The 19,120-nt window shown below is 49.4% G+C and overlaps 1 protein-coding gene across 1 annotated transcript; it reads left to right on the top strand.

Annotated features, from left to right (window-relative positions):
* Positions 1-15,648: 15,648 nt before the first annotated feature.
* On the top strand, positions 15,649-16,905 carry Hnrnpa0 (heterogeneous nuclear ribonucleoprotein A0). Its single transcript, XM_085699618.2, has one exon. It carries the CDS (start codon positions 15,791-15,793, stop codon positions 16,685-16,687), a length of 897 nt encoding a protein of 298 aa, XP_085555744.2. The 5' UTR covers positions 15,649-15,790; the 3' UTR covers positions 16,688-16,905.
* Positions 16,906-19,120: the final 2,215 nt, after the last annotated feature.

Raw genomic sequence — 19,120 nt, 5'->3', positions numbered from 1 at the left:
CTGTCCCTGCCGTCACCGGCCACGCCCCCGTCGGCTCAGGTGCCAACCATTGGGTGGTGCAGCCAGAGAGCAGATGCTGGCATTTCCAGGGGCTGGTACTCTGCAGCCAGAAGACCACCGGGGACGCGTGGACAGTGACAGACACATTTTACTAATAAAGACAACAATGAAAGACAAGGACGTGGAGGCAGGGAGATCTCTTTCTCTCTCTCCCCTCTCTGCTTTCCCTCCCTCTCTGCCTCCCCTCTTCTTCTCCCGCCCCTCCCTCATTCCCTCCTTCCCGCTCTCTCTTCTATTTCAGTCTCTGACCGCAGGTCTCTCCTGTCCCCACTTTCCTGAAAGCCAGTTCCTCTGGACCCCTTCCACCCGTGCAAGCAGTGAATCTGCGCCAGTGGCTGTCTTGTGCGGGACGTGACAGAACTCTGCGCGGGGGGGGGGGGGGGGTTCTCACTAAACCCAGCTGGGACAATGCTCGGCGCACACCGGTGCCTCGCTGACTCTCCCAGAGGGAACCAGTCAGGCAGGCTCAGTAAAGACCCCCACCCAGGAGGCTGTCCTTCCCTGCAAGGACTTGTGTTAATGGCTAGTTAGAAGTGGGAGCTGCGGCTCCCATTAATGTTGGCAATGAAAACAGGTGCGCGTGAGAGTTGGGAGTGAGCTGCGGTCCATCCACGTGAATTTCTTCCTGAGAACAAGCAGGACAGTCTGGGCTTTCGAACTCTCCCTTAGTCCGCAGGCTTCACCACAGCGCCCACCAGCCAGAGCCGCTCTAAGGACAACCGTGAACAGGTGCTGGAGACACATGAACGAGTCACCAAGGAGCAAAGCTTTGTCACTGAGTCTGAGAGGTAAAATCAGTCTTCCGAACAAGTTTCTTCTTAAAAGTGGTGTGTGTGTGTGTGTGTGTTGTCTAAGTGTGTGCGCCCCACTTGTGTGCCTGGGTCCCTCAGAGGCCAGAAGGGGTGCCAGATTTTTTAAAAATTAATTATGTATACAGTGTTCTGTCTGCCTATATGCCTGTATGCCTGCATGGCAGAAGAGGGCACCAGATCTCATTACAGATGGTTGTGAGCCACCATGTGGTTGCTGGAAATTGAACTCAGGTCCTCTGGAAGAGCAGCCAGTGTCCTTCACTTCTGAGCCATCTCCCCCGATGGCTCCGGATCTTAGGGTACTTCTAGATTTGAAAAAAATATCAAAATGTCTTACAAAAAGGCTGTATCACTTACGTGCCCACCAAACAATGCATGAGCCTTCTAATTTCTCCAAGACACCACTAACATTTGCTGCTGTCATTTTCACCCTAACAATCTTGGTTATGTGTGTGAGTATTTATCCTGCATGTCTGTAGGCGCACCACATGCGTGCAGTGTTTGCCGAGGTCATCGAGGGCACTGGGTCCAGCGAATCTGGAGTCAGAGGGTTGTGAGCTGTTACGTGAATTCTGGGAACCAAACCTGAGTCTTCTGCAGGAGCAGCCAGTGCTCTTACCTGCGCACCATCTCGCCAGTCACATTTGCATCCTTCGTTCTTGAGACCCTGCCTCGTATTGACTTCTAAGTAATAACTCTCCCCTAGTTCGCCTTCTGTCTCAACTGCCGCTCTTTCTTAGCCCCTGTGTGTATTTTTACTTCCTCCTCTTCTTCCCCTTCTCCCCTTTTCTCCTCCTATTCCTCCTCCATTTCTTCTTTTAATATTTATTTCTTTTATGCACATCTGGCGCTCTTTCTGCAGGTACACCTGCATGCCAGAAGAGGGCATCAGATTATAGAAGCAGTGAGTCATTGTGTAGGTGCTGGGAATTGAACTCAGAACCTCTGGAAGAGCTGCCATTGCTCTTAACCACTGAGCCATCTCTGCAGTCTTCCTCCTCCATTTCTTTTCCTCAGGTTCTAAATGTTGGAATGACCCCAGGTTTTGTCTTGAGACAGCTTCCCTATTACAGGCTTTTGCTATGTGATGTTATCTTGTGTGTTTAAGTACTATGTGTAATTAGCTCTTTACCCAATAGATCTTTATCCCTGATCTCCATATATCCATTTGCTTACTTAACTCTTAGATTGTCTAATTAGAGACTTAATATTAACAAAACAAAATCCATAAGTATGCTGCTCTCCTCTCTGAGCCTCCCAAACTGTAGACAACGAACCTGCTTTCCCTGTGGTTGGTCATCTGACCCCAGTGAGCTAGCCTTGACCATTCTATGTCTTACACCCTCATCAAGATCATCAGCAAATTCCTATGCCCCTGCCATCCCAGTGTGTTTGAACTCATCATTATTTTTCATGTCTTCTTCCCTAAGCTTGGTTTCCAGCATCCTCCCCTCTTCCCCACACTACTGAAGGAGACTGCTACCGATTTTCTTGCATCTGTCCAACTGTCTAGATTCACATAGAAGCCATTCATTTTAATTTTTATAATTTGTTTTTGTTTTTCGAGACAGGGGTTCTCTGTGTAACAGTCCTGGCTGTCCTAGACAGGATGGCTGTCCTAGATGGCTCTCTTGGTAGACCGGACTGGCCCCGAACTCACTGAGATCTACCTGCCTCTGCCCCCCCAAGTACTGGGATTAAAGGCATGTACCATCACCATCCAGCATAAATATTTACTTTTAATTATGTTTGTGCATGTGTGGGGAGGTATGTGCACATGAGTGCAGTGCATGTATAGACCAGAAGAGGGCGCTGAGTCCCTGAAACTGGAATGTAGCTGTGAACCACTCTATATGGGTACAGTTCTGGGAGCCCAATGTGGATCCTACCTACTTAGCCTTTTCCTCGGCTGCAGGTTTTCATTTTTTTTTTCTTTTTAGTTTTTCAAGGCAAGGTTTCTCTGTGTATCCCTAACTGTCTCATATCTGTAGACCAGGCTGGCCTTGAACTCACAGATCCACCTGCCTCTGCCTTCCGTGTTCTGGGATTAAAGGTGTGGACCACTACTGCCTGAAATATTAATTTTCTGAAAATTTTAATTTGCCTTTTGTTCCCACCATTTCCTCTGCGGTATTCTAGGAAGCCCTGTCTACTGCTTTCTTTTGTGTGGCCTTTGTTCAGCAGAGCCAAAGCAAAAGACAGCAGCTCATGTATCTGCTTTTTGATTTTTGACAACTTCAGCTTGTTAAATTGACTGTGCGGGGTGGGGGGTGGGGTGACAGCAGGGGGGGGGATTTCCCCAGAGAAATAGGGAAAGAGATAAAAGTTCAGGCCCTGTGAAGCCTCTACTGGGAAGAGTGGTTTGTTAGACAAAGGAAGGCTCCCTGAGGAGCAGGGACCAGGACTAGCCCCTTTGAGTGGCCAGAAATGCAGCCAGCCCTCAGTGGAGTAGCTTTGCAGTGCAGTGTGGACATGGACGGTGCCCCTTTGCCAAGAGTTTCTGGGCCTCAGAAGGACGAATTGGAGTTTGAAAAGCGGTACAGCCACCTCCGTGTGAGGGACGGTGAGGTATTGGACAAAGTGATCTGCAGTAACCAGTCAAGAACCAGTCAGAACCAAGGTTCAGAGGATTCTTCCTAAATATGTATTGTGGGGGATCCCCCAAAGACGGCACGGGTTTAAGCCAGCAGAGAGTCTTTATTAGCTGGCCAGCTACACTAGGTGTTCGGGAGCCCAGCGTAACACCAAGCCTTTCTCAGGGTGAGCTTTTATTTTTATTTTTTTACTTTTTTTAAAATTTATTTTATATGTATTGGTGTTTGCCTTCATATATGTCTGTGTGAGGGTGTTGGATCTCGCGGAACTGGAATCACAGACAGTTGTGAGCTGCCGTGTGGAAATCTCTGAGTTCAAGCAAGTTTTCAGATGGCCAGGGATGCACAGAGGAACCTTGTCTCAAAAAACCAACCCCTGACCAAACAAGAAAGAAAAAAAAATTCACAGGTATGGCCTGGAGAGGTGGCTCAGCAGTTAAGAGCAATGGACACTCTTCCAGAGGACCAGGGAACCCACACATTGGTTCTCAACCAGCGATAACTCCAGTTCCAGGGGATCAGAACCCTCTTCTGGCAAAATGTGCAGGCAACCCCCCACACACATATAAAATGAATTAAACCAATTAAGAACCAGAATTTACAGGTGATTTACAGGTAAGTCACCAAGTGTCATTACCACAGTCCATGGGCCTGGAGAAATCCACACGAGCTGTATGGACAGGTGTCAATGAACAAGGTCGAGCCCTGGCCCTGTCACTGTGAGAGCTTGTCTTCTGGGGAGCACGGTAGTTAGCTCCCCCAGAACAGTTTCACAGGCTTGGGGCCTCAAGGCCAGTTTTGGATATCAGAAGTCTTTGGATATCCTTGTCTTTCTTTTATATATATTAAGATTTGTTTATTTATTATGTATACAGTATTCTCAATACTCTTCCTGCAGGCCAGAAGAGGGCACCAGATCTCATTACGGTCCTGGGAATTGAACTCAGGACCTCTGGAAGAGCAGGTGGTGCTCTTAACCACTGAGTCATGTCTCCAGCCCTTTCCTTGTCTTTCTTGGGCAGTCCTGGAATCTCCCCCTACTCATTCCATGGCCACTGTACCTTATCAGCTTCCTCATCCTCCAGTCAAACCTGGCTGGCAGCTGGCATCTAGCTCCCTGTCTCCCACCTCCTACTCAGGAGGCAGCAGGAGGTGCTCAAGAGGCCAGAATCTGGACAGCCAGCTCTGCTCTGGATGTCACTGACCACTCTGAAGCTGTATGGTGAATGTCTTTTTGTGCCTCAGGTTCTTTATTGATTGTGCGCGGGACAACACCCTGCCTGCAGAGGTGTGTTGCCGACCCCATAAAAGCACATTCCATGTGTGACAGTGCTGAGACGCACAGTGGCTACTCACTTCCCCAGAAGCTGTTACCATGGTAACCAGAAAGAGGGTGCTGGACTGAGGTATGTGAAAAGCCCTTATGCTGTGACCTCACGAGGTGTTCTGTTCCATGCGGACGTGGGCTCAGCCCGTGATCTTCCCTCAGGTTCACCCCAGGAATTTCCACTTGCTGCTGTCTCCCGTCTGTCTGTCCGTCTCTCTTTTTTTGTCTCTCTCATTCTTCCCTTCTCTATTCTTCCCTTCCTCTCTCCCTCTCTTTTTCTTCCTACTGTGTCCCGCGCTTATCTGCGAAACCCACTCTCTGATACAAGGCGCGCTTCTCATACCGCACCGCGAGTCTGGATCAATATCCTAGGAGTTGAAAACAGACACACGACACACAGAGAGACCGACCGGATCTTTTGCCCAAAGGGTAAATGTCAACTTTATTCAGCACACATAGACTTATATACTTGGAGGCAAGAGGACGAGAGCCCCCTCCCACCTGGGAGTGAGAAGAGGGGTGTTGACCGTTGGCGCCAGTGGCCTGAGCCTCCATGTAGGGGGTATCGAGCTGGGAACCCTGACAGACAGATAGGAGGAGATTTAGGGAGCCTGTGAGGACCTTCTTAGCAGGTGAAATTATCATAGCAATGACAGAAACAAGGCTTTGAACTAATTCCCTCCGACTGCCAGAATGAGCAGGGGAAGCTAAGATGGTTAGCATAAACAATTCTTGCATCCTGTGCTTCGGCCTCGAGGAACAGGGGAGACAGGGCCCTACACTACTGATTTGCTTTCAGGTTTTTATTGTTTAGAACATTTATTTGGGGATGGGAGTTTGCACATGCCACAGTTTGAGGGTGCCGGTTCCTTCCTTCCATCCGTGGGTTGTCAGGCTTGGAAGTAAGCACCTTTACTCCCTGAGCCATCTTGCCGGTTCCTGTTTTCAATTGTTGTTGTTGTTTTTTTTAAATTTTTCAAAAACTTTTATGTACATTGGCATTTTGCCTGCATGTGTGCCTTTGTCAAATCCCCTGAAACAAATGTGAGCTACCATGTGGTTGATGGGAATTGAACCTGGGTCCTCTGGAAGAGCAGCCAGTGCTCTCAACCACTACCTCTCCAGTTCCTGTTTTCAGATTTTCAGAAGAGTTTCCCTAACTCATCAGACCTCAGCCCTACACAGAGAACTGCAGGCATCAGAGGATGCTGAGAGGTAGAAGTTGTCTTCCCAGGGAAGAGCATGCCAACTGGTTATTTGTTATCGGGTGGTTGCCCTGGAAACATCCACACAAGAACACTATACAGCCTGAGCAGGCTATGGTTAGGAACATACATGTGTATGCACATGTGCTCATTCCTATACTGCATGCAGTGACAGTGAGTGAGAAAAGGAGGCCATGATTTGTCAGAGTGAGGGGCGCGTGGGGAGGTTGGAGGGAGGGAAGGGATAGCAGAAATGATGTCATTATATGTGGCGCGTCCCTTGACCAGCAAGGAAGAATGACCACGAAGTCAAGGATTCTTCTCACATCACACTTTATTGGAGCCTCTTGGTTGAAGGGAGAGCGGGAAGCGAGAGAGAGCAAGAAACAAAGAAGAGCAAGAAGAGAGAGAAAAAGTAAGAGAGAGAGAGAGAGAGCAAGAGAGAAAGAAAGTCAAGCGGCATCTGCTTATAAAGGGTGGAGGAACTCGGGTACTGCCCTGATTGGTGAATACCAGTCTGCTGATGCCCGAAGCCTCGGGATTGGCCAGGGGCAAGGCTCAATTGCGCATGTACAAGCAAAGGGCGCTCAGCCCCAACGGCAATACCAAAAAAGGATTTGTTTACCTCCAAGCTGCAGGACCGCCAGCACCATCTTGTAATGGCGATATCCGGACAGCTCCTTACAATTATATTATCGAAAGAATCAAAGAAAAAATTAGAAATAGTTTCCCTGCAGGTGTTTTTATTTCCTGTGTGTTACCATGTGCTTCCTGTGTGATTTCGGTCTCATATTCTAGATTTCTTCCAATGTCTGGCAATCCCCAGCTGTGTGTTCATGTTAAAGAATAAGGCACCAAACTGGGCAGTGGCAGTGCATGCCTTTAATCCCAGCACTCGGGAGGCAGAGGCAGGCGGATCTCTGAGTTTGACGCCAGCCTGGTCTACAAGAGCTAGTTCCAGGACAGCCAGGACTACACAGAGAAACCTGTCTCAAAAACCAAAAACAAAAAAACAAACAAATGAAATAGATAAAGACTTTGATATTTTCCATGAGATGATAGAAGAATGACCAATAGGCACATGGAAAAATACTTGATGTAATAATTAGATTTCTGGGAAATGAGAATGAAGGGCTTATTGAGAGTCATCTGTACAACCATCAGAATGACCAAAATTATTAGTTTTTTTTAAATCTGGGCCACATCTCCTGCTGGTAGTCTATATAAAAGATATAGAAGAAGGATGCTTTCTTTCTTTGTTTATTCTCATTCTTGCTGGTGAGTCCATTCCTTCACGGGCTTTAGAGCCTGCTTCTTTGAGATTCCGTCACATGCTGAAGACCAGCTGAGACATTCAGCCTCACGGACTGAGCAACTCCTGGATTCTTGGACCTTTTATTGGTAGACAGTCATTGTTGGACTAGCTAAACCACAGCCTGTAAGCAATTCTAATAGATCCTCTTTATGTATACATATATTCAGGCTCTAAGTGTTGGTGGTCACATTCTATTAGATCCTCTTTATGTATACATAGATTCAGTCTCTAAGCGTTGGTGGTCATGTCAGAGAAGCTGCAGTCAGCAATGGAGCTTATGGAGTTCAGTTCAACAAATAACAAAGCTAATCCCTGGAACACCAAAGCCTGGGAGCGGGGATTGTTCCCAGAAAGCCCCTAGCTTCGCTGTGCTTCCTCCTGCAGGCTGCTGCCCTGTTCTGCAGTGTTTGGCACGGTGTGGTTACTATATGAAGAGATCCCACTGTGTCTAGTAGTGTGGTTGTTTCTTGGGAAGATTCTACTCCTCACTGGACAGTTCACTTACTGATCATAATGAAGATGATTTTTATTAGAGCAATGATGATCAGTTAGATCTATGATTTAATTGGACTTTGAGTTAGCCTCAAAGATACAAGTGGTTAGGACAGTTAGTAAAGATGATTAGGGACATGGTTTAAGTCATTCTGACAATTGCTTCAATAAGAGATAGAAAAAAGGCAAAAGTAGGCTAAAGGTCACCTTCCCTTTGTTAGATGTGAGATTTGAAGAAGATGGAAAATAAGAACAAGAAAGTTTCATGTATTATAGACCTATGAATTCTGCTTGGGGAAACAGGCTGATAATTTAAAAAACAACAGCAACATAAAAAAAAAAACAATTATGGGGGCTGGAGAGATGACTCAGAGGTTAGGAGCACTGCCTGCTCTTCCAGAGGTCCTGAGTTCAGTTCCCAGCAACCACATGGTGGCTCATAACCATCTATGGTGAGATCTGGTGTCCTCTTCTGGTCTGGTGGCATACATGCAGACAGAAAACTGTATACATAATAAATAAATAAATCTTAAAAAAAAAACAATTATGTCCCTACACCCAGGGTTACGCCTGAGTTCCTTGGTCATGTAACTTACAGAATTAACCACAGACCCCAGTATTCACCTTGAAAAAACAAAGTTGTAAAAGGAAATTAAATGACCCTATTGGGTGTAAAGGAAAACAGATGACCATCTGTCCACTGTTTGAGGTTTTGTAGAGCTGAAATGGGATGGGAATCTGCTACGTGGAAACAGACAGCTGCCTGCCAGTGTCGCATCCGCCTTATCAGCAATGAAGATGCAACACCGGATTCTTCTTAACTGCGGTTTATTCAGAATCCTCTCACCCTCTCACTATCTCTCGTTACCTCTTGCTCCTTCTCAACCTCTCGCCCCAGGCAGAGCCAGCCCGCAGCTTAAATAACCTCTGGATAGCCAACCCCAGCAAGCCATGTGGGAGACACAGATAGGTCCAGAAATGCGGAAGCAAGCCAGATCTTAGCATTAGCCATATATGGAGTTGTTACCCATCTGAGAGCATTCACCGTTGGAAAGGTGGAAGGTGGGAATCAGCGCACCTGTAAGGCATGGCATCATGCGGTTCTCTACATGCCAGTACAAAAGAGGCTGGCTGGAAGACGCTGGTTTGCTAGAAACTGTGCTAATCAATAATAAAAGAATTGCCAGGCTGGAGAGATGGCTCAGCGGTTAAGAGCATTGCCTACTCTTCCAAAGGTCCTGAGTTCAATTCCCAGCAACCACATGGTGGCTCACAACTATCTGTAATGAGGTCTGGTGCCCTCTTCTGGCCTGCAGATAGAATATTGTATATATAATAAGTAAATAAATAAATATTAAAAAATATGTAACTCATGGTTGTGAGATCATTTTTTTGTGTGTGTGTAGAAAACTAAGAGATAGAGAAGAAGGAAAGAGGTAAAGGGAAGAAATAAAAGGACAAGATCAGAGCCGGGTGGTGGTGGCACACGCCTTTAATCCCAGCACTCAGGAGGCAGAGGCAGGTGGATCTCTGTGAGTTCGAGGCCAGCCTGGTCTACAAGAGCTAGTTCCAGGACAGGCTCCAAAGCTACCGAGAAACCCTGTCTCGAAAAACCAAAACCAAAGCAAAATGAAACAAAAAGAAGGAAAGCCTCAGGGTAGGAGAATAGGGGGGCAACCAGCAGAAGAAACCCACTTCTGTAGATCAGGCTGGCCTTGAAACTCAGAGATCCACCTGCCTCTGCCTCCCGAGTGCTGAGATTAGAGGCATGCGCCACCGCTGCCCGGCTCATATGCTGCGTGAAGTCCTGCAGAATGGGACTTACACAGAAATTAATTTTCTCACAGTTTTGGAGGCTAGAAGTGCAAGATGGAGACAGTGCAAGTTGGTTTTGGTGAACCCTCTTCTGAGTTTGTAGACGGCCACCTTTCCCTGGGTTCTCACATGGCCTCTTTTCTTGCCAGTGTAGAGTGAGATCTCAACATCTCTCCTTTTGTAAGACTTTAAGCCAATTCTGAAGCCATTTTTGCCTCTCAACCTCTGTGCCTCAATGTTTCCCCTCCTCCCCTGGGAACCAAGGACCTAACAGCTACACATGCACGTACTCAGTTCCTGAACAATTACCCATACACGTATGTTTTGACTCAGTCCCCTGGGAAACGGGGTCAAAATGACCTCTTATCGCATCTGATCTGACAATAGCTCTCCAGCCAATTATTGGTATTAGCTCTTTTCAAATAAGCCAATCATAATGGTCAAGGAACAACCCCTCTTGTTTCTATGGGGCCTTCTCCTTTAAAAGTAGACTGTTCCAGCTATTCAAGGTCTCTCGGCTTCCCGAATGCTGAGGGACCCTGTCATGACAGAATTAATAAAATCCTCATGCTTTTGCATCGGCTGTGGTATATGAGGTGGTCTCTGGGGGCGACTCCTCGGTTTGGACACTAGAGTCCAACACTTTCATAAGGATATTCTAGCCCTATCAGGTTATAGTCCAAATTATGACCTTACCTATCTTTCCCCACAACTGGCTCAAATTGGACGCAGCCTGGAGGAGCCAGGAGAGAGGCAAAGCTTTTCACTGGGTTCTGATACCCTCCAACACCTTGAACATTTCCTGCATTTCCATGCCCCATGCTTAGGGTTTTGACTCTTAAAGCTGACATGAGAATCAAGAGCAAAAATCCCCAACTACATCAGTGTGGTCCATTCACCAAACGAAGCAGTCGTTCAGTTCTCATGTCCACAGTGCTTGCTGTAAAGCGATTCTCAGACTGGAAGATTTGCAGTAGCTGTGTTAGTTAATTATGGCTGTGACAGAACACAGAAGCAACACAACGAGGGAATGCATTTTGGCTCATGGTTTGAAGGGATCTAGTCTGTCATGGCGGGAGGGAGAGTGAGAGACAGCTGGCAACAGGCTCTCTGCAGTCAGGAAGGAGAGAGTTGGGACGAAAGCTGGGGCTCAGCTGGTGCTAGCCTGGATCATTCAATCCACATTCCCTGAGTGGGTGTTGCCCTCTAATAAAGTGTTAGTTCACTCCTTGGTTAGCTTTTTTTCTAGAAACTTCCTCACAGACTAGATGACCTAGTTTTACCTAGGTCATTCTAAATCCAGTCAAGTTCATGATAAAGATTAATCACCATAACTGGGTGTGGTGGTGTACACCTTAAATCCTAGCAGATCTGGGGAAGCAGAGGCAGACAGGTCTCTGTGAGTTCAAGGCCTGATTTATGTAGAGAGTTCCAGGATAGTTAGGACTGCGTAAAGAGGCCCTGTCTGAAAAAATAAATAAGATTAACCAATATAGCAGGTGATCTCACAATCTCTTCGTGTCCTTTGGGCAAAGCTGTCCATTTATGGGACACTATCTGATTCTGGAGACACCATGCAGCAACAGAGGTGGCAGAGGCAAACTGTGCCGGGTGTGACATGAGCTTAGGAATTGGCTTTGACTCTCTGGGAATCTAGAGATAGAGGAAAGGGCTTCTGCCTCTCACAAACAAGACACCGAGGTTGATACTCTGTGTTTTGATTTTTCCTTTATCGAATACAAAGATTCAAACTGGGGTCAAGCAGTAGGTGTTTCCTCTGCACCTACAGTCATGCATCGCTAAGCCACAGGGATGTGTAACTTTCCAAGAAGTGCTTCATTAGGTGATGTCAGTGTGCAAACACCACGGAATTACTCACACTAATTAACACTTGACAGCTCCAGTGTCGCTAGGGGGTAAAACCTTATGGGACTGCTGTTGTTTATGCTAATGATTGACAGAAACACCACAATTATCCTCAGATGCAGTTAGCTAGGCACATTAATGATATCAAAGTGACAATCTCTTCCTTGGATTCTTAAATATTTAAAGCAAAGGGATTCATGAAGATGTGGGCATGGTTGATTCTATGTCTATTGTAACTCTTTGGCTTAACCCTTTATGTACAAGAAAGCAGGATGGTACAGATGATGATGATGGAGCTTGGCCAGCTTAATGTGGTGGCAGAGAAAAGACTGGCATATGATATGTGTCACGTGATGCTACCCCTGAGAAGACATCTCCACACCCTGCACAAGGAACCAACAACAGACCAAATTCAGAATATTATCGGGGTTCAACTTTGTGAATCGGTGCGTTTTATTAGGGTTACTGGTAGAAGCAGATTTGCCTCAAAGACACCTGCCTCACCAAATGGCCACCCCAGAACGGGAGACAGCTCAGGGAAGCCAGGAACCCGGAGCACATAACATGTAGGTGCAGGCAGTTCTGGAGACTGTCTTCCTGGGGCAGTTCCGCTGGTCTCTTCTCTCAGCAGCACTCACTGCTCATATATCCTGGGGTGTGGCAGAAATGTTGGGGAACCTGGTGGATGGAGTGGGTTTCAGGGACTTCCTGAGTTTAAGGGGCTTCCCTGCAGGTCAGAAAGCTTCACCTGTGTCTTAAGGTCTTCCCTCAGAGGTGGAAGGCTTTTTCCCAGAGGAAATTGTCCAACAGAACTTTTCATGATCCTTGTAAAGACTCAGAAAGATAAGGCGGTGGTTCCCAACTTTCCTGATGCTGTGGCTCTTTAATACAATTCATGTCGTCGGGACCCCAACCATACAATTATTTTTGTTGTGTCTTCATAGCTGTAATTTTGCCACAGTTATGAACTGTAATGTAAGTATCTGTGTTTTCTGATGGTCTTAGGCAACCCTAAAGGGGTTATGACCCATGAGTTGGGAACCACTGGTCTAAGGCATTAAGACTCCAGTGGACATCTTCCTGACAAGTAGAGACCAGGGAATCATCTTCTGTCATTTAGGACTGCAGCGTTAGACAATCTGGTCAATATCAGCTCCTTGATATTCTGAGTTTGTCTCCTGGTGTTCAGCTCCAGCTTTGGTTACTAGGGTGTGAAGCCCAGCTTTCACATAAGGGTTGCTGCTGGTCGACCATCTCTACCAGCTGTGGCCAATTAGCCGGCTGGAGGGTCCTTTTCCATCACACAGTACAGGAACTGTGGGTTTCTGAGAAGTCTGGGCAACATGCAAGTGGGAGCCTCAGTGGGTGGCGCCCTCTAGCGTCTGTCCCCTTGCAGGCCTCAGATGCTGGGACCTTTTAAGCCACTTAAGTGCTACACCTTTCATGGGCCAAGGAGGTTGGTATCCCTCAGCATGTGACAGTAGCCAGTGTTACAACTGTGGGCCTGGGAGTTCCAGACCCTTGTCCCTAAAGGCTTGACAGTACTATGGAGTTCTTCAGGTGACCAGAGCCAGCACTCTCTCTTTTTCATTTCCCAACCTACTCTGCTGCGGCCCCTCCCGCAATGCCCTGGGCACTCCCTAACAAGCCCCAGCTTCAGCTGCGAGCAACTGGCAGGCTCGCTCTCAAACACAAGCCCCCGCTATCTGCTCAGGTGTCGTTGCTGCCTGCTACCCCCTTCATCCTGTTACCAGGTCGGCTGCACTACTAGAACTGAGTAAGGAAAGATCACGAGAGAAACTTTACTGAGGTGACACACAGGGGTGTCTCTCAGCCGACACACCATGTGAACCTGAGCATCCCGCTTACAATGGCAAGTACTGCCCTTCTGGTGTAGGAGGCAATAGTTGCGGGTCTTCTAGCGTTTACTGAGACCTGTAATAAAGTCTGGCATAATGCCCTCTGAGGCTCAGGGAACACTGTGTGTGGGGACTTAAGAGCCAGAAGATAGAAGGGACAGTGAAATGCCATCTTCTGACATAGCCAACAAAGCTACACACTGACAGCAGCTATGGAGGCCTCTAAGAAGTCTGTACAAGAACGGGCCCATCATCAGCTAGGCATGGATGGCACAGGGTCTCACGGGTTCCTGGTCTCACTTTTGACCTATTTGCCACGGACAGATTCAAGCAGAGAGAACTGTTGCCTTGTGTACCCACTGGTGACCCCACCAGACTCTAGTGGATAGTTCCAATCCAATAGTCAAAAGATGAACCTGGCTAACCGGTGGGTAGTGGTGCTCGCCTTTAATCCCAGCACGTGGGAGGCAGAGGCAGGCGGATCTCTGTGTGAGGTCAACCTGGTTTACAGAATGAGTTCCAAGACAGCCAGGGCTACACTGAGAAACCCTGTCTCGAAAAACAATAATAATAATAATAGTAAAAAAATAGGGGTGGGGGAATGTTAAGGCTTGGCAGGGAAGGGAGAGAGTCATCAGTAATGTCATAAAAACAGAGACCCGGGGAAGGAGAGATGACTCAGAAGAGTACTGGCTGCTCTCTTGCAGAGGCCCTGGGTTTGAGTACCAGCACCCACCGTGAGTTACAGGATCTGACACCAAAATAGCTCCTTCCCTTGGACTTCCTACTTCTGTTATGTCAATGTTTTAGTCTTCCTGTTTCCAAACGCTGTCATGCCCACTCCCCCCATCTCTATCAAACCCTGGCATGCAAATTTAGGGCAATATCTTTAAATATTTCATTACTTAAGCACATTTTCCTTGTAGATCTTGTCTGTAGACACCAAGCACAGTGAGTTTATCGAGTTACACGGGTAATATGCTAGAAGCTGTCCATCTTTATGGAGCTGGCAGCGCAGTGGAGACAGGCAGGGGTGCATCGACGTAGGGGCGAAGGGGAGGATACTGAGGGGAACGTGAGCGTTGGGAACACAGCTTAGGCTCTAGTGAAATTGGGCTTAATTCCCAAACGGGGGTGTGGCGATGAGCATGGAACAAAAATGTTCAACTTCTTCACTGAATATGCTTGGGAGGCTAATGTCCCGCGAGTTCGAGGTCAGCCGGGGCTACATGGAGCCCGGCGCAAAAACTTGAGCGAGCAGCACGTAGATGGGGCAGATTAAACAAACGAACACCGGCTGGCATGCACGGAGCACGTCTGCGGGAGCCAGCTGCAGGGGGAGAGGGTAGAGCATCGCTAAGGCCACCGCGGGCTGGGGCTCGGGTCCTATCTGGGTCCCCGGGTCTGAAGGGCTTTTGGCGTCGTTACTTCACACGGGCTCGCTTGAGCGAGCACCCCGGCACGGGGCCTGAGTCACGCTAGTGTAACCGGGCCACCAGCCCACCATAAACGGCCAGTAACCGCCTTCGGGGCAGGCCTCGGCCCTCCATCTTTGCGCCCCGGGAGGGGAGCCGACGCCAGGCGCGGGCCCGTCCCAACAGTCAAGGTTTCAAAAAGCCCGCGCGGGGACCCAGGGCAGATCCGTTGGGAACGGCCAGCAGCGCCGCGAGGGCGCGCGAGGACGAGACGTGCGAGCGGCGACACAGCGGGCTCAGCACAGGCGGCGCCGGGCCAGCGCGTAAGAGGAGCGCGCCCGTCCCGCGGCAGACGGAAGCGGGTCCGAGAGCCCGGCGGTGATTGGCTGGCCGGGCACGTCCCTCAAGGGGCTGGCGCGAAGGCCACTGCGGAGTCGGGCCGGGGCTTCCGGCGAGGGGAGGGAGGCAAGGCTGCGGGAACAGCCGCGCGGCCGAGAGGAAACGCTCGGCGGCTGCGCGCCGAGGGCTCGGGCGGGCCTGCTCCGGGGCCGTGAGGCCCCGCGCCGACCGCGAGCGCGGAGGCGGAAGGCCCGGCGGACGCCCCGCGGCGCGAGGCTCGGACAAGGCCGCGGAGGGCGGGGCGGCCGCGGCCTAGAGCGGCGCTGCGGCGCGGGGGGCGGGACGAAGGCGAGCGCGCAGCCGATTGGCCGGCGGCCCGACGTCGCGCGTGACGCGCCGCGCGGGGAGGGTGCGCGCGCCTTCAGCGGCCTCTTTGTGTGGTGCCCTGGCAGGGGAGCGGAGGTGGCGGCCGCGGCTACCCTGGTGGGGTTCCAGCGTCCTCGGCTCGCCCTCGGGCCGCCAGCGCGCCCCTTCCCTCCCCCTCCCGCCCCTCTCCCCGCCGGCAGCGGCGGCGGCGGCGACGGCGGCGGCGGCCGGGCCCGGGCTCTGACGGCAGAGGCCTCGGCGACCGCTAACGGCGACGGCGACGCCGCGGAGCGCGCAGGGCGGGGGCAGGGCCCGGGTGGCCGACATGGAGAACTCGCAGCTCTGTAAGCTCTTTATCGGCGGCCTGAATGTGCAGACGAGCGAGTCGGGGCTGCGCGGCCACTTCGAGGCCTTCGGGACGCTGACGGACTGCGTGGTGGTGGTGAACCCCCAGACGAAGCGCTCCCGCTGCTTCGGCTTCGTCACCTACTCGAACGTGGAGGAGGCGGACGCCGCCATGGCCGCGTCGCCGCACGCGGTGGACGGCAACACGGTGGAGCTGAAGCGCGCCGTGTCGCGGGAGGATTCGGCGCGGCCCGGCGCGCACGCCAAGGTGAAGAAGCTGTTCGTGGGCGGCCTCAAGGGCGACGTGGCGGAGGGCGACCTGATCGAGCACTTCTCGCAGTTCGGCGCCGTGGAGAAGGCGGAGATCATCGCCGACAAGCAGTCGGGCAAGAAGCGCGGCTTCGGCTTCGTCTACTTTCAGAGCCACGACGCGGCCGACAAGGCGGCGGTGGTCAAGTTCCACCCGATCCAGGGCCACCGCGTGGAGGTGAAGAAGGCGGTGCCCAAGGAAGATATCCACGCGGGCGGCGGGGGCGCGCGGGCGGCGCGGGGCGGGCGCGGCGGCGGCCGAGGCCGCGGCGGCGGTGGCGGAGGCCGAGACCAGAACGGGCTGGCCAAGGGCGGCGGCGGAGGCTACAACAGCTACGGCGGTTACGGGGGCTACGGCGCCTACGGGGGCGGCGGCGGCGGCGGCTCGTACGGCGGCAGCGACTACGGCAACGGCTTCGGCGGCTTCGGCAGCTACAGCCAGCACCAGTCCTCGTACGGGCCGATGAAGAGCGGCGGCGGCGGCGGCGGCAGCTGGGGCGGCCGCAGCAACAGTGGACCGTACAGAGGCGGCTACGGCGGCGGCGGCTACGGCGGAGGCTCGTTCTAAAAGCCGGCTTCCGGATGCCGGGCGGCGGCGGCGGCGCTTCTCCCCTCCGCGCCCGCCCCAGGTGCCCTCGGGGGAGCCGCTTACCCGGGGGGGATACCCCCCCTCTGCCTGCCTGTCTCCCCCTGAAGGTGGACTCGGCCCCACACACACATTTTTGTGTTACAGTCATTGATGGACTCTATTTTTTTATTATTACTTGGACCTTGGTCGTTTTTATACTAGCAAAAATGTCTTGTTTTAATTTGTGTTTTTTTGGGGGGGTGGGAGGGAGTGAACTTGCTGATTCTGTAGCAAAACCTGGGTGGGGGTTGGGCGGGGGGTAGTTTACTTTGTTGTAAGGACTTGATACCTGGCTACAGCGTTTTCTATGAAACCTACTTGGATCCCATGCCTGGAATTTGGAAGCATATGTAAAAAAAATCATTTTTACGTTTTATTTTTAATAAATCATTGTGTTTGACCGTACATGTCTAACATTTTTTTTCCTAGGATCCACCCCTTACCGTTTTCAAGGATATTTTTTGTTAGTTTTTGATGTGTACTTTGAGAAACTTAAGAGGTCTTGTGGGTTATTTTTTTCCTTACCGTTGCCCAGCTAGTGATGTGTTGAATTTACCCCTTAGAGTCAAAACTTTTTGAAGTGGTGGATGTGGCTGTTTAGATTTCTGTGCATCCATCCATCGCCTTGTAATAAGCGAGTAAGCTTATCCTCTTGACATGGTTGGTCACCTCTTTCTATGAGAATTTACTTCAGAATATGTACTGTGTAGTTTTAAAAAAAATAGTTTTGTGTTTAAGCATGTGTTCTCATTCATATAAAACTGTTTAAAACTTTTTTAGATGGCCTACTTTCATCCTTATTGGTTTGTCTGTAATGAATGGTTACAAATAAGGGTAAGGGTTATGTTTACCCGAACACTAGGTGATTTTTTTTTTCCTCCGGAGCAGGTTTAAAAATGTTTTTTTCCCCTAGATCTGAACTTTGTCCTTTTAAGTCCAACCTGTGTAGCACCATCTACTGGTTGAGTGGCAGTATAGCTGCAAGACAGTTGGTTAAAGAAATGATTTGTTGAGGACAATTTCATCAGATTTAGCAGTTTGCCATCAGAAATCTGCAGACTTGAAAGTTCCACATTTCCGTGTAACTGAGATGGGCTTCACAGGAATGTAGTCAACAGCCCTTATCAGTCTCTTTCTACATGAGATTTGAAATGTAAACTGCTATGCATAGCTCGGGCAGTAGCCCCAAACTGCTCTGATAGCTACTGAAGCAGCTATGTGTACTGGGGTTTTAGGTGCAAGTTGTAAAACAAAATATATGTATTCTGCTTGGTTAACGTGTATTTGTAGCCCTTCATGCAATAGAGTTCAAGTTGTTGTTTATAAACAAGAAAAAACAAGAAAAAAAACCTGATAATAGGAGAAAATTGCCTTCCTGGATAGAAACATAGAATAGCAACGTTTATGGATATCACAAATAAAGAATTCAATTCTTTACATGATTGAGTGAGAGTATGTATAATCTGGTGGGTGGGTTCAGTACCAGTTAACTTTCTGGGTTTAATGGAATGGTAAGCTTTTGTGACTCAGAGTTTGAAAACCCAAAGCCTTATGTATGGTGGTAATATTTCAACGTTGAGAGCCCTCCCTACATTTTGTCATGGTGTAGTTTCTAAGATCTGTAATTACCAAGGCTCTTAGGTAAAAAAAGGGATGTGGATGGTAGACTAGTTTGCTAGTTTGCTCAGTTACCTAATGAGTGATGGCTGATGCTTGGTTCAAATATTTAGCACCTCTAATGGGTAAGGGTCTGCACATGGAAGTAAAATAATGGAATGAAATTCTTTGCTCGCTTAGCTATACTGCCTGTAAATTTCTGCTTGAACTTTTCATTCATAAGACTACTTGGAAGATTTAATGCAGCTTTTTTTTTTTTTTTTTTGCGGGGGTATGTTTGTGTGCCTTTAAGATACAGGAAAGGATTTAAAGCTATTGATACGTGCTATCTCTATGCTTGCTTATATTTGGTGAAAAGATTCTGAGTTAGCTGGTAGGAATTGTGGAAGATTGTCACACAAAGTTGACATTTTTTACCTTGGAAAGGGTGACAAAAGTAGTGGAGGACAAATTTGCTGTTGGAAAAGAACCCACGACTCAGGGTCCACTAACAGCTCGATGTCTCTCACTGCTCACCCTTAGAAATCTAGTTGAATAGTAGGCCAGGAAAAGGGAAACAGTTTTAAGCACTCCCTGTGTTTCCCTGGCTGCATGGGGAGCTCTAGAATGGGTGAACAGCTGTTCGAGTCCCCTGTGAGAATCTGAAGGGAGGACTTGAAGCTAGTTGGCAGGAGGTGGTAGTTACACTTCATGTTTGAATAGAATCCAGCTTCGAAGATGAAATTGCCCCAATTCCTTGTATTTCAGAATCTGTAA

The sequence above is a fragment of the Myodes glareolus genome, chromosome 14 (genome assembly GCF_982192425.1).
Source record: "Myodes glareolus chromosome 14, mMyoGla1.1, whole genome shotgun sequence".
Taxonomy (NCBI): domain Eukaryota; kingdom Metazoa; phylum Chordata; class Mammalia; order Rodentia; family Cricetidae; genus Myodes; species Myodes glareolus.
The sequence above is the reverse complement of the archived record's forward strand: the minus strand, read 5'-3'. Positions and strand labels throughout refer to the sequence as shown.

What these genes read in the sequence shown, in the direction of transcription:
- Hnrnpa0 (XM_085699618.2), top strand. Translation starts at nt 15,791, where the DNA reads ATGGAGAACTCGCAGCTCTGTAAGCTCTTTATCGGCGGCCTGAATGTG.